This window comes from Dermochelys coriacea, chromosome 24 (assembly GCF_009764565.3).
Source record: "Dermochelys coriacea isolate rDerCor1 chromosome 24, rDerCor1.pri.v4, whole genome shotgun sequence".
Lineage (NCBI taxonomy): Eukaryota > Metazoa > Chordata > Testudines > Dermochelyidae > Dermochelys > Dermochelys coriacea.
Window position 1 is genome coordinate 10554189 of NC_050091.1, and position 15522 is coordinate 10569710.

Consider the following 15522-nt stretch of genomic DNA (forward strand, 5'->3'; position numbering starts at 1 on the left):
AACTGTGTCGTTCAGGCTGTGGTGTCCAGGCGGTGTTGCTGTCCCCTCTATCTCACCATGGTCACAATGGGATCTTTCCAGTCCTAGTGGGTTGACTTTGTCCTTTCACCCTAAAGACGTGAAAGCACTTAGAGGAGAGGAAAGTGATCAGGAACAGTAAGCATGGATTCACCAAGAGCAAGTCATGCCTGACCAACCTGATTGCCTTCTATGACGAGATAACTGGCTCTGTGGATGAGGGGAAAGCAGTGGATGCTTTGACTTTAGCAAAGCTTTTGATATGGTCTCCCACAGTATTCTTGCCAGGAAGTTAAAGAAGTATGAGCTGAATGAATGGACTATAAGGTGGATAGAAAGCTGGCTAGATTATCTGGCTCAATGGGTAGTGATCAATGGCTCCATGTCTAGTTGGCAGCCGGTATCAAGGGGAGTGCCCCAAGGGTCGGTCCCAGGGCCGGTTTTGTTCAATATCTTCATTAATGATCTGGAGGATGGCATGGATTGCACCCTCAGCAAGTTTGCAGATGACACTAAACTGGGAGGAGAGGTAGATATGCTAGTGGGTAGGGATAGGATATAGAGGGACCGAGACAAATTAGAGGATTGGGCCAAAAGAAATCTGATGATGTTCAACAAAGACAGGTGCAGAGTCCTGCACTTATGATGGAAGAATCCCATGCACTGCTACAGACTAGGGACTGAGTGGCTAGAGAGCAGTTCTGCAGAAAAGGACTTGGGGGTTACAGTGGATGAGAAGCTGGATATGAGTCCACAGTGTGCCCTTGTTGCCAAAAAGGCCAATGGCATTTTGGGATGTATAAGTAGGGGCATTGCCAGCAGATCGAGGGATGTGATCATTCCCCTCTATTCGGTATTGGTGAGGCCTCATCTGGAGTACTGTGTCCAGTTTTGGGCCCCACACTACAAGAAGGATGTGGAAAAATTGGAAAGAGTCCAGCGGAGGGCAACAAAAATGATTAGGGGGCTGGAGCACATGATTTATGAGGAGAGGAGGGAACTGGGATTATTTAGTCTGCAGAAGAGAAGAGTGAGGGGGGGAATTTGATAGCTGCTGTCAACTACCTGAAAGGGGCTTCCAAAGAGGAGGGATCTAGACTGTTCTCAGTGGTACCAAGTGACAAAAGAAGGAGCAATGGTCTCAAGTTGCAGTGGGGGTGGTTTAGGTTGGATATTAGGAAAAACTATTTCACTAGGAGGGTGGTGAAGCACTGGAATGGGTTACCTAGGGAGGTGGTGAATCTCCTTCCTTAGAGGTTTTTAAGTTCATGCTTGACAAAGCCCAGGCTGGGATGATTTAGTTGGGGATTGGCCCTGCTTTGAGCAGGGGGTTGGACAAGATGACCGCCTGAGGTCCCTTCCAACCCTGATATTCTATGACATGACTGAGCCCAGTCTCCTTCAGCTGAGCTGGCAGCCAGCCCCTTGCTTTAGGAGCCCTGTTTTACGCCACATAACTCAAATATCTGTGAGGTGTGTGCGTGTCTCCACAGAGGCGGGGTTTTCCTCCTCCAGGACTTCCTTCTTGGAGTCTGGCAACCCATACGGTGCTGGGCTGGGAGCATATGCTGCAGATGGTGCTGCCTCCCTGGAGTTTGCAGAGTAAGTGACAGGATTTCCTGGGGCTCTTCCCACCTCCCTGTCCAAGGGGGAGAGCTGGGAGCAGATGAGGGAGGCAGAATCTCCCCAAACTGCAGCTTTCTGAGTGTGAGGCGGAATAAAAATGAAAGGGAAAGTGAGGGGCTGGGCGGGAGGAGACTCTGCAGGAGGGCCGGGGGGTGGGTGTCTTTGGCTTTTCCATTCCACCTGAGATCTTGGCAAGAGCTCAGCCGAGGAGTCTGTTCCCCAGAATGTGCCTGAGGGTTCTCCACAGGGCCCCAGACCTACAACCAGCCCCAGAACCCGCTGGAGTCGCCTGCTTGTGCCGGGGCTGACTTTGACCTCATAGCAGGAAGGCTGCAGTTTTTGCACAGCTGCTGCAATGATCCCTGTGAGCGATCAGCTCAGTTTTCACTGCCAGAGGCAGGTGCCTGTTAAGCCGGTTCATGTGCCCATGCGTATCTCGAAAGATAAGCCCTGCAGTTTGGGGCTGGTACAGGCAGGGTCTCCTCTCTGCACACTGACCATCCTCCCTGCCGCTGTGCTCAATCTCAGGTTTTGGCTGTGGTGCGGAGTTAATTCGAGCTATAACTCAAGTGCTGCCCCTAATCTGAGTCCAGTCCACACACACAAACCCTTCGTTCGAGTGCAGTGGTGCTTTTAACTGGAGCTGGCTGGCCCGTCAGGTCAAGGGCGGTCTGTGACCAGCCCGTTGGGGGAGGCTAGCCCTCGGCCCCTCCCCTTGTGCCCTCGGCCCTTCCCCTCCCCTCCCCTTCTGGGGCCCCTATCCCGGAGGAGCCTAGAGCACCCCTAGTGAGCCTAGAGCAGCCCTGAAGCGCCAGGTGGCCAGGCAGCAGGGAAAGATGGCTAATGAAGCGGGCTGGGCGGGCGAGGCAGGTTAGCCAGTGAGGAGAGCCGCATTGATGGAAGGTGGGGTGGGATGAGACAGGGCCATGTGCCCAAGGGGATGGGGGTCACCGTGCCTCCAGGAACGAAGCCCTTATTACAGGATCAAAGGTGGAGCTAGCTTGATTTCAGTTCCCCTTTACTTCTTCCCCTGGCTTGGCCGGGGGTTACTGCCCAACTGTTTTCAGAAATGAAACCCTGGAAGCGGGCGGAAGGGGTCTGGCTAGTGGATTTTTGTTTTTAAATCTACTTTCTTGGCTCTCTGCAGTGCTGAGCTCAGGCCAGGCGAATGCCCTCTTCCCCCTGGCTCTGGGCTCTCCCTTTCACTAACCTGTTGGCTCAAATCCAGGGTGGCAAGAAAGTCTGGGCAGAAATTAACCAACCCCAGCCGGCTTGGGCTGCAGTGTACAGAGAATCCTTATCAATCAGCAGAGGGCTGCAGTTTCCTTCCCAATGAGCAGAGGACGACCTCCTGATGATGACAGGGTACTGGTGTAGTTTCTGCTGGTATGCAGCAGAATGTAGTAAGAAGAGCATGGAATGGATTTTATTAACACTATTGTGCTGCTTGTCAGTGATTTTAGGACATTGCAAGCTCTCCCGGGGGCTGGGTCTCCAGACCCATCAGGCCACACAGACTGCTAGTTTCATCGATATAAGAGATCTCAGGTTGCCGTGTTGACCTTTTGTTGATAGTCCTCCAGTTTGTCATGCGCCTTCTGGTACAGCACAGAGCTGTGATAGTTTGTTGTTGTCAAGGTTCCTTCCCCACTCTGAACTCTAGGGTACAGATGTGGGGACCTGCATGAAAGACCCTCTAAGCTTATTCTTATCAGCTTAAGTTAAAAACTTCCCCAAGGTACAAACTTTGTCTTGTCCTTGAACAGTATGCTGCCACCACCAAGTGTTTTAAACAAAGAATAGGGAAAGAGACCACTTGGAGACGTCTTCCCCCAAAATATCCCCCCAAGCCCTACACCCCCTTTCCTGGGGAAGGCTTGATAATAATCCTCACCAATTGGTACAGGTGAACACAGACCCAAACCCTTGGATCTTAAGAACAATGAAAAATCAATCAGGTTCTTAAAAGAAGAATTTTAATTAAAGAAAAGGTAAAAGAATCACCTCTGTAAAATCAGGATGGTAAATACCTTACAGGGTAATCAGATTCAAAACATAGAGAATCCCTCTAGGCAAAACCTTAAATTACAAAAAGACTCAAAAACAGGAATATACATTCCCTCCAGCACAGCTTATTTTACCAGCCATTAAACAAAAGAAAATCTAACGCATTTTCTAGCTAGCTTACTTACTAACTTAACAGGAGTTGGAAGGCTTGCATTTCTGATCTGTTCCTGGCAAAAGTATCACACAGACAGACAGAACCCTTTGTTCCCCACCCCCAGATTTGAAAGTATCTTGTCCTCTCATTGGTCATTTTGGGTCAGGTGCCAGCGAAGTTACCTTAGCTTCTTAACCCTTTACAGGTGAAAGGGTTTTGCCTCTGGCCAGGAGGGATTTTATAGCTCTGTATACAGAAAGGTGGTTACCCTTCCCTTTATATTTATGACAGTCGTGTTCTCTCCTAAAGCCTGAAGCAGCTGGTCAATACATGAGTACACAAGAAGGGAGAAATACTTTAGAAGAGAATGGAATGGTTTCTATTAACACTATTGAGCTGCTTGTAAATGATTTTGTGACTATACTTACCTGGGTATGTGTGTGCGTGGTGTGTGTCTCTCTCTCTCTCTCTCTCTCTCTCTCTCTCTCTCTAACATTCTCTGCTGAATTCTCTGGGTATAATTCTCTGTAAACTTTGTTTGGTGACATTTTTGACTCCTTTTGAGTGTTAAACAGCTACATCTAATGACTTTTCAGGGTTTGTTTGGTGACTTCCTGCTATGTGGAGTTGGCAGCACTGACTTCCCCTCTTACCAAAATAAAACATTCTCCCAGCACGTTACACAAACATACTCCACCTAAATTCACATATGTTGGAGAGGGTCCCCCAGTCTCACAATTCACATATTCACAATTCACATATATCGGAGAGGGTCCCCCAGTCTCACAATTCCAACTGTCACCAGCCCAGTGACGGAGAGGGTCCCCCAGCCCACATATGTCGGAGAGGGTCCTCCAGTCTCACAATTCACATATTCACAGTTCACAAATGTTGGAGAGGGTCCCCCAGTCTCACAATTCCAGCCCAGTCGGTGGAACCCTTTCTTCTTCTCAGCATTTGTGAGGGCTCTGAGCTCAGAGACTCTATTTCTCCCTCATGCTCACTGAGCCTCAGGATCAGGAGACCTCTGGCCTCCTGGGTGGCCAGCTGCTATTTCTCCTGCAGCCAGTTGCTATTTCTCTTGGCAAGCCATCTGTAGCTCACTTTCTGTGGCCTCCAGCCCCTCTGGGAGATCTCCAGTCCTCAGGATGGGAGCCATAAAACAGGCATCCCCTGTTTTATTCCCAAACTTCCCTTTAGCCTAGTAGTCACTAGAAGGGAAAGCAATTCACAGTTTGCCAGAGGGTTATACAACCGTGGTAGAACTCTGGGACTCAGTCATAGATTCCAAGGCCAGAGGGGACCATTGTCATCTAGTCTGACCTCCTGGATAACACAGGTCAGAGACCTGCCCTAAAATAATTCCTAGAGCTTTGAGAAAAACAGCCAATCTTGATTTAAAAATGGCCGGTGATGGAGAATCCACCATGACCTTGGGTAAATCTTTCTGGGGTTAATTACCCTCACTGTTAAAAATGTACACCTTATATCCAGTCTGAATTTGTCTAGCTTCAACTTCCAGCCATCAGATTGTGTTAGCCAGCAGGTCTCAAACTGTGGGTTAGGACCCCAAAGTGGGTCACAATCCCATTTTAATGGGGTCGCCAGGGCTAGTATTAGACTTGCTGGTACCTGACGCCCGGGCCGAAGCCCGAGCCCTGCCACCTGGCACTGAGAGCTGAGACTGAAGGCTTCAGCAGGTGGCAGGACTCAGGTTACAGGCCCCCCACCTGAGGCTGAAGCTCTTGGGCTTCGGCTTTGGCCCCTCTGCCTGGAGTAGTGGGGCTCAGGCTTTGGCTTTGGCCCACCTGCCCGGTGCAGCGTGGCTCGGGCAGGCTCAGGTTTAGGTACCCCCATCCTGGGGTCATGTAGTAGTTTTTGTTGTCAGAAGGGGGTTGCAGTGCAATGAAGTTTGAGAACCCCTGTGTTAGACCTTTCTCTGCTAGACTGAAAAGTCAATTATTAAATATTTGTTTCCTCTGTAGACACTTATCGACAGTGATCAAATCTCCCGTAAACATTCTCTGTGTTATGCTAAATACAGTGAGCTCTTGGAGTCTATCACTGTAAGGCAGGTTTTCAAATCCTTTAATCATTCTTGTGACTTTTCTCTGAACCCTCTCCAATTTATCAACATCCTACTTGAATTGCACCAGAACTGGATGATTTTATGTTTTCTTTCAGGTCATTGATAAAAATATTAAATAGCCAAGTAGGGCCAAGAACTGATCCATGTGGGACCCTACTGGAAACACACTGGCTCAATGACAATCCCCTATTTACTGTTACATTTTGAGACCTATCAGTTAGCCAGTTTTTAATCCATTTAATGTACTATTTTAATTTTATATCGTTCTAGTTTTTAATCAAAATGTTGTGCGATACCAAGTCAAACACCTTACAGAAGTCTATGTATATTATGTCAACATTATTACCATTATCAACCAAACTCATAATGTCATCAAAAAAAGATGTCAAGTTAGTCTGACAGTGTCAAGGCTGAATCCCAACTCGGTCACTCCGAGTGGAGAAGTGGGGCCTGCAAGGATTTTAAAAATTAATACTGGCCACTCCAGGCTTGTATTAAACTCCCAAGGTTACAGCTTTTCTCTGACCCTGGCTTGGTAAATGCTGCCACCACCCAAATGCAAAAAACCCAAACCCTTTGAACCTAGGAAGGAGCACTTGGGAATTTCTCCCTGTGGGGTACCCTCAAGCCCTTTCACCCTCCCTCTGGGGAAGAGCTGAGAAAGAAAACAAAGGAAATTAGCTGTGGCTATCAGCTAATCAAACAACATGCACAAACCTCTTAGGACACCAAAAATCCAATCCTGTTTTCAAAAAAGGTAAATTTCTTTTAAAAACAAAAAGAAAGAAAATACATTTGGAACATAGGCTTTTTTGGGGCTAGATTTTAAAAGAGCAATTCCAAAAATCAAGCACCCAAAATAGCTTTCTTGGGGGTTCAGCTTAAAGGTTACAAGCAAACAAAAGCATCTGGGGTTAGCACAGAGGAGTTCACAAGCCAATAAGAAATAAAAGAAATAACACTATCGCATCTAGCTAAACATTCTGATCTACTTACACATTTGGAGTTCAGATAAGTAGTTCTAGGCATGATTTGATGTTTTATGATCATACCCGGCTTAAGCTGCTTATAGCATGGCTGCTCTTCCTCCAGCCCAGAGAACAATAGACAAAGGGAAAGTTTCTTTCCCAATTTTAAAAAGTTCTACCTTCTAATTGTCTCTTTTGGTCAGGTGCCCACTTTTTTTCTTTACCTGGGGGACTTTTTAACCCTTTACAGGTAAAACAAGTAAAGAACAGCTACCAAGAGGGATTTTATAGCTAACTGGCTGGCTGGGTGTCCATCAAAGGGAGCTATCACCCGCTTTATTTATCACAGACAGAATCTACTTTCCATAAATCCACGTTGACTTGCATTAATTACATTAGCCTTTTAAAATTCTTTATTAATCAAGTCCCATATCACCCGCTCCATTATCTTGCTGTGGATTGATGTCATGCTGACAGGCCTATAATTACCAGGGCAATCCCATTTACCCTTTTTAAAAAATGGCACAACATTAGCTTTCTTCCAGTCTTCTGGAACTTCCCCAGTGCTCCAAGACTTATTGAAAATCAACACTAAGGGTCCAGCAAGGACCCTAGCCAGCTGTTTTGAAACTCTTGGATGCAAGTTATCTGGACCTGCAGATTTAAAAATATCTAACTTTAGTAATCTCTGTTTAACATCCTCCAGAGATACTAGTGGAATAGAAAGAGTGTTATCACCATGTGATGAGACTATATCATCTGTTTTTCCCCTAAGTACAGAACAGAAATATTTATTGAGCACTTCTGCCTTTTCTGCATTATTATTGTTTCTAATATATTAAAAATACCATTGTCAGCATTCTTTTTGTTTCTAATATATATATATATATATATATATATATATATATATATATATATATATATATATAAAAATCCTTCTTATTGTCCTTAACTCTGCTGGCCAGAGATTTTTCTTTGAGTCCCTTTGCTTCCCTTTCACTTTTCTACAATTCCTAACTTCTGATTAATATTCATTACTGTCAACTTGCCCTTTTTTCCACTTGTTATATAGTATTTTTTTATTTTTATAGCTGCCTTCACTTCCCCTCTAAACCAAATCTTTGTTTAACCAGCCCAGCTTTCTTCCTCAGTTTTGGGATTGTGGCTTTGGGGGCAACTAGTAAGGTGTTCTTAAATAATTCCCAATGATCATTCACATTTTTCTGATTAAATTCTTCCTCTCAGCTGATTTGGCTCATAATTGTTTTCAGCTTTGTGAAATTGGCCCTATTAAAGTATATATTACTGGTCTGGACTTCATTCTGCTTGCATATTACAAATGTGATCAAGTCATGATCACTAAGCTATCATTAATTTTAATTCTGAGATGGAAGTGTGGTTTAGTGGTTAAAGCAGGCAAAACTGGGGGTCAGGAAGCATAGGTTCTACTCCTTGCGCTGAGAGGGGAGTATGACCCAGCAATTAGAAGAACTGTGATAAACAGCATAGATCTGACAGATTCATGCTAAGTGGATGAGGTTGGAATCTACCATCTCAGAGACCAAGGTTCTATTCCCTGCTGTGCTAGAAATGACCTTGTCCAACCCCACGGTTACCCCATATTTGTAAAATGGGGTGGCTGATGCTTTTCTGCCTCTGCACCACTGTGATGAACATGGCGATGCTTGTTCTTGTTTGGGAGGGGTCAGGCAGGAAGGAGAAGATGGTCACTTAGAGCTATCAGGGAACAAAGTCAGAACTATTAGAGCTCTGACGATGCTGGCTCGACCCCCTGCTGAGCCTACAGAACTGGCTTGGCCCATGCCAAACTTGCCAACATTGCAGAAGCCTGGGGGAACCAGGTTGCAAATTCACTCAGATGTGGAAACTGGGGGGGTGTCTGCGGAACATTGTTGGCCAAGTCACCGTGATGGCGTGGTAGTACTTTGGGTAAGGTAGACTTGCCTTCAGGTTGTCTATTTTAACATCCTTTTCTCAAATGCTTTGTCCCCAGTGCTCAATACCAATTCTTGGCTTTGAGGAGTTGCTGGTCATTATCACTGGTCACAGGCTCCAGAAGGGAAGACCCACAGGTGCCCAGAATTCAATTTTACCTGACGGGTGATAATGACTGGCACCTGGGGTAGCCTGACCTAGTCCTGGCCTAAGAGTGGAAGACTCCCGCAATTCCAACCTGTGATAGGCAAGTGGCCCAAGACCTGAGGTGAATGCTCCCAGAGAGACCAGCAAGGGGACAGAGGTTGAGCTAGCCTTGTAACCCTGACAACCACTATTATGGTACAGAAGTAGAGTTACTTAACTTTTTCATTTCCTTGTATTTGTGTCGGGATAGCATGAATAGATTAAACAGAACCAACAGAGTTTTCCCCAGGTTGTTGGATTAAGCAAAGCTCTCCAGCACAGCAACGGCTACTTCCAGGAAAAAGCAGATCTTTGTGAAAGCGCCCAGATGGCCCCAGAGCACATTCATCAGGGGCATTTCATGAAGATCTTATTCTTGTGGAAGTAGCCACTGTTCCTTCTAAGTCCTTCCTCTACAGTGTAACACAAATGTTAGTGGCCTAGAAAAATCCACTCTCAGGTTGGATGGAGGGCACACTGTCAAAGTTGGCTGTACCCATTTCTGACTCTCTGCAATCTGTAGTATTTAAGCTAGAGGTAAGAGATGATCAGGAGCTCAAACATCTGAGGGTTTGTCTACATGGGGAAATTTACTTGCATAATTTCACCACTGTCGTTATACTGGTATAACTCCCATGTGGACACTCTTAGTCTGCGATAACTACAGAGGCCCTACTGCCTGTTTACATGCCTCTGGCAGCAAACTGTAATGTGTGCCCCATGTAAAGCCCTTTCACACAGCCAGAGTGATGTGCAGGGGCCTTACTGTGAAAGAAAACCAGGCCTTATCTGCAAACTTTTAAAAAACTGAATAAACTCAGAAACTAATTAACAGATTTCCTTGAAAGTCCTCAGACAATCCAAGCTTTATCCTGAAACTAGGGACTGAAAAGCTGAAGTAGATACACATTTTCATACAAAACACAGAGGTAAAATTCCAGATGTAGATATGGCTGCTCCTCCCTCATGCTGAGCTGTTAACCTGGAGATGGAAGTGACATTCCTTGCCTCTGTGTGATGTACGTTTCCCTCTCCCTAGGCTTCTCAGAGACATAAGAGCAGAGTGAATAAAATGGCTTCCAACCAACGGGCTGCGGTGAGCGAAGGTGAGTGTGATCGACGGGCTCCTCTCGTCATGAGCAAAGCAGCACTGCTCCTGCAGACAGTAAAACTCAGTGCCGCAACTAGAGCCCTGCCCCGTTCCTGACAGCGCTTCCTGGGAAAGACTGGGACTAGAACAGTGCTGGCATTGTAACAGCCCTACTCCTGCACCATTCCCTACAGCGCCTCCTGCAGGGAGAGGCTGGCACTGCAGTTGCTGTGAACTCCCTCACGGCCAGTTCTCCTATATGATTCCTTAAAATGCAACCTTCTGGTAGAAGCTGCATCTGGAATAGCTGTGATGTCTCAGATAAGGGTGCTAGTTATCAGTGAGTGGATATGAGCCCACCCCAAGCTATAAGTGCCGTACTGTCTAAGTGCTGGTCTTCTCCACAGATAATATTGTAGCCTTCAGAAATCACATGGATAATTATTCATCTGGGGAGCTGAAGAAACTGAGCGAGCACTTCCGCCCCGACTTGGTCTACGTCATTGAGAACGACATTCTCACTGTGCTGCAGGAACTCACCCGCAGAGGTGTCATCACTGCTCAGCAGGCCCAGGTATGGCACCGCTCACTGACCAGCAGGAAGCCAGGAAAGGCTCTAGGCATTCTAGGACCTTAGAGCTCCCCCAGGGAGACCTGGTCCCTTGTTGGTGACAGGAGAGAGGCTAATGCTGGTTATGAGGTCCGGGGAGATATAACAACAGATACCAGAAACTGTAAACCACAAGCAAAGGTAAATGCAGTGTAGAAATGAGCACCCAAGCTGAGTGATAGAGATCTGCCCCCTAGTTCATCATTATTATAATTCATGGTGTGACAAAGCTCTGTCCTTGCCTCCATGGGTCCCACATTTCCTGGCAGATTTTGCTAGCCTCAGAGGCTCACTGTGACCCTCCACGTAACCCTTCTCTCTCTAGAGACAAGGGTCACAGTCTACTGAGCCATTTTCATCATAAGCCAGCGAGGGAGGTGAGGAGAAGTTACCCTTCCTTGCACAGTCTCTGTTGTCTCCCAGTCTCAGTGATTAATCAGGGGGCAGAGGTGGGGAGAGGGGAGCCTGGGCCCACCCTCTACTCTGGGCTCCAGCCCAGGGACCCTAATAATATCAGCTATGGTAGCTGACCTTTTAGAAACATGACATGTACAATTCTCTGGACTTCTTCCCCACTGCAGCCCTCACTTCCTCAAGCTCCACTTCACCCTTACCTCAGGGCCTCCTTCCTTGTGCCTGATATGGTGTGTACTACTCAGCCTCTCCAACCGCGCAACTTCCTCCCACAGCTCCTGACCTGCACTCCCACCTGAGTGCCTGGGAGGCTTTTAACTAGTTTCAGCCAGCCCGATTGGCTTCAGGTGTCCCAATCAACCTAGCCTTCTCCCTGCCTTCTGGAAAGTTCTTAATTGGCCCCAGGTGTCTTAACTGACCTGAAGCAGCTGCCATTTCACTGATCCTGGTACCAGGGATTTGTTTAGCCTGGAGCGAATCTCTCTCTCCCTCCCACTGCTCTCCCACAGCCTTCTAGCTTGGAGGAAGGTGGGAAGCTGCGACTCCTGCTGCTACTAGGCCCTAAGCTCTCCCTGCTGCTCCAGCTGCTCCCCTGGCTGGGCCAGACACCCCCCATTCTTTGCTACTTGGCTGCTGGACCCCCCACTCTTGGGTGCTGCTACTGCTGCAACTGCAACCCTGGGGTGGGGAGGGGGCTGCTAGCCCACTCCCCAGAGAGGAGGAGTGAGGGACCCCAGCCACTGCTGTTGTGGATATCACCACCACCACCACCACCACCACCACCTGACAGGGGTCCATTCTGCCTGCCTGGACGACCACCTGGAGTTCCTGGAGCTGCTGCTGCTGCTGCTGTGGAGTCCGCTGCCTGGAGCTGCTGAAGCCCGAGGAGGAGAAGAAGAGGATCATCTGCCAGTGGGGCAGCACCTAGAGACTTTGCAGACCACCGTGGAGGGGGCCCTAAGACTGAGTAATTTTCAAACTGTGCTCTTGTGGTGGGGGTTTTGACTGTGTTTGTAGGGACACCGGGGGTGTGGCGTGGAGCTGCCCCCCCGATCCATCTGTGTGTCCCCCCCAAACCCCACCACTATTACTACCACCGCTGCCCCCTCCACCACCCCCACTGGCTGTATACCATCTGCCTCAGCTCCTGCCTCTGGACTCAGCTGCTTGCTTGGCTTGCCACGCCCTATTTCCACCCTTTGGGCCAGAAGCAGCAGCCAGCTAAAAAAGACTTGTGCATGGGCACATGTGCCCCCCCTGGACTGCCTACCCCCCAGCTTTGCCCTTTACTACCTGCCCCATTTGCCACTTGCTTTGCCTCCTCTTTTGCTCCAGCCCCCCTTACTAGCTTCAGTTTGTTTGCCTGCCCCGCCCATTTCCTTCTGCAGCCTTTGTTTGTTTGCCCCGCCCCAGCCTCTGAAGCTAGCCCCTTGGTTTCCCTGTTCTACCCCCAGACCGCTTAGCCCCTCGCTCCATGTGCCCATGCCCCCTCCCATGCGCTTGTGCAACTCCCCATTTCAGTTGCAACCCTCTTCACTGCACCTTCAATGTTGTTGAATCCCCCCCCCCCCATAGTGCACCAAGAGGAGCCGGAATTTCCACCTTGTGTCGGTGACTGACCCCTAACCCCTGATTGCCCCCAGTCCAGCCCACCCCTTTTGGAGCCCTCCTCCCCTGCCTGCAGCCTAGCGGGGAGGAGTGGTCGACCTGCTTCCCCTCTCCCCTCCTCCTTTTGATGTCCTCCCTTTCCTCCTTGCTCATGATGGCGGGGGATGAGACGGGTGAGACCCCTCCAGTAGCCCGAGCTCCCCCTCCCCCGCCTGCCCATCTGTCACCCCCCCAAGCTTCTACCTCTGCTGCCAAACCATCTGCCATCGCCCCCGTTGGGGCACCAGCAGCGACAGGCACCGGGGTGACCTCCACTGCTGCCATGTCTCTCACCCCCTCAGATTTGCGGGGAGTCCTCCCAGCCGGCGGGAAGGGCCAGGGGAAGAAGAAGGGGAAGGGCCCCGCTAAAAAGACCAGGCCCTCCATTGCAGGGGCTGTCCCCGATGCCCCGGCCCCATCTCCAGCTGGGGCGCCCCTCCCCGCTGTTCCCTCCACCAGCTCTGCAGGTGTCCCTCCCCCGGCCCCCAGAGCATACGCCCAGGTGGCGGCAGCCCCCCCGCCTGCCGCTACATCATTTCTCCAGCCCACCGCCTCCGCTACCATCTATAGCGGCCGGGGCCCCTTTCCCACCATGACCAAGAAGCACGGCGTCCGTTGCCTCCTGGTGCCCGCCTCACCCCACGTGGAGACCTACGTGCGGGCGTTGGCGAGGGTGGTGGGGCCCACGGCCATTGTGGCGGCCTCCAAAATGTATGGCAAGGTCGTCTTCTTCTTAGCATCGGAGGCCGCTGCCCAGGAGGCGGTGGAGAAGGGCCTGGCGGTGGGGGGCGTGTTCGTCCCATTAGAGCCGCTAGAGGACCTGGGCGTCCGCCTGGTCCTGACCTCCGTCCCTCCCTTTCTCTCCAATGCGGCCCTGTTACCCGCCCTTTCTACCTTGGGAAAACCCATCTCTGTCATCAGCCCTCTCCCGTTGGGCTGCAGAGACCCCGCCCTCCGTCACGTCCTCTCCTTCCGCCGGCAAGTGCAGCTTCAACTGCCGCCGGCGGCACGCGACGGAGAGGCACTGGAGGGGTCCTTTCTAGTCCCCTACCAGGGGGCCCATTACAGGGTGCATTATTCCACGGGGGAGGCCCGGTGCTACCTCTGCCGGGCGATGGGGCACGTCCGGAGGGACTGCCCCCTGGCCCGGGAAGGAGGGGAATCCAGGACCCCCGAGACCTGGCAGGGCACCGGCCCCGTCATCGCCGACGCCCCTGGCTGCCCGGCGCCTGAAACCACCCCTCCTCCTTCCCAGGCCACCATTGCTCCTGCTTGGGCCCAAGGGGCACCTCCCCCACTATGCCCAGACGAGCGGGAGAACCCCACCCCCGCTGCTTGCAATCTGGCGGGGCCTGTGGAGGAGGGTGCGGCAGGGACACCGCCAAGCATGGGAGAGGACCCACCCCAAGGGGAATCTTCCCTCCCTTGTGCTGCCCCACCGTTACCCCCTCGAGTCCCTGAGCCATCGCCTCTGCCCCCTGACACAACCCCTGCTAGCCAGCCCCCGGATAATGCCATGGAGGGCTGGGCCTTAGTCCAGGGGAAGCGGGGCAAGCGGAAGGCTCGAGCTCCGCTCCTCCCATCTGATGCGGAGGCCCCCCGGAAGACCAGGAAGGGGGGCACCGATGCCGAGCCTTCCGCTCTACCCACGGGTGTGCTCCATCCACCAGAGCCGGCTGGGGAAGACGTGGCAGCACTGGAAGGCGGTATCTCCCCTCCACGGGAGTCCCTCCCCTCCAAGACCCCCGAGGCACCATCTGAAACCCCAGTGTGCCCCGAAGTAACCATCGCGTCAGGTGCCGGCGGGGAGAATCCTGGGGTAGCGGAAAACAATTTCCCCTCTATATATGAGGAGATCGAGGCCCTGGGTCTGACCCCGGTCACCCAGGGGGAGGACGATCCTATGCCAGCGGGCCTCGATCTGGGCGACTTCTTTCCAGCCCCCCTTTCCCCATACTCCCTCCCCCTAACCGTCGCTTCTGCTCCCACCTCCGAGGAGCCCCTGGACTCCTCCATCAACCCGGCTGCAGAAGGCACCCTGCTGAGAGCCACCGAGCCAGTTGAGGCGACGGCCAGTGCCACGCGGCTGGAACCTGAGCCACCAGGGGCATCCCTCGCTGGTGAGGAGAATTCGACCTCCTTTCCGGGAGAGGACCCTACAGAAGAAAGTCCACCTCCTGATGCCGTGGCTGCCAAATCCACCAGACAGCTTGCGCCCGGCATCGGTGAGAGCCCTCTCCCGACCCAGAATCTCATCTCTACCCCTGCCCCTGCCCTTCTGCTGCCCACCTCCCGAGATATTATTGCCACCCCTGGGACAGTCTCCTTCCCCTTTCCAACAGATGACTCCCAGGGAATGGCCTTTGTGTTTGCCCGTCCCGACCCACCAGGGGCTGCTATCCTCCCTCCGCCGCCCCCTATCGCCCCAGCATTCAGGTCAACCCATCAAGAGCCCCGTCGGGGGTCCGCACCCTGTCTGCCCGTCCCGCTGGGCCAGGGGACTGTACCAAGGGCCCCATCGGGAAGCAACCAGACCATAACCCCAGCCCCCCATGCGCTGCGAGAGGAGTTGCGGGAGTTCCTAGAAGACGTCCGTGGCTCCCGCAACAAAGTCCAGCTCGCCCTCCAGCGATGGGGGGACTTTAATCAAATCCTCCGGGCCGCAAGGGCCCTCATGGGGGAGGGGAAAAGGACCGGGAGACAGGGCGCCGCGGCCTACCAGCGGGTCCGCCACTTCCGTGACTCCTTACTCACCTA

The 15522-nt window shown here is 51.2% G+C and overlaps 1 protein-coding gene across 2 annotated transcripts in view; it reads left to right on the forward strand.

Moving 5' to 3' along the window:
• The first annotated feature begins 1513 nt into the window (after window positions 1-1513).
• Window positions 1514-15522, forward strand: part of LOC119847840 (NACHT, LRR and PYD domains-containing protein 3-like) — a 45130-nt gene continuing 31121 nt past the window's right edge. The window contains exons 1-4 of one of the 2 annotated variants that reach the window (XM_043502091.1): window positions 1538-1620; window positions 8904-9086; window positions 10044-10110; window positions 10502-10668. In XM_043502091.1, coding sequence (XP_043358026.1) covers window positions 10077-10110; window positions 10502-10668 — 201 coding nt within the window. In that variant the 5' untranslated portion in view covers window positions 1538-1620; window positions 8904-9086; window positions 10044-10076. Of the gene's footprint in view, window positions 1621-8903; window positions 9087-10043; window positions 10111-10501; window positions 10669-15522 lie in introns of both variants that reach the window. The other variant, XM_038382971.2, reaches the window with a different exon arrangement.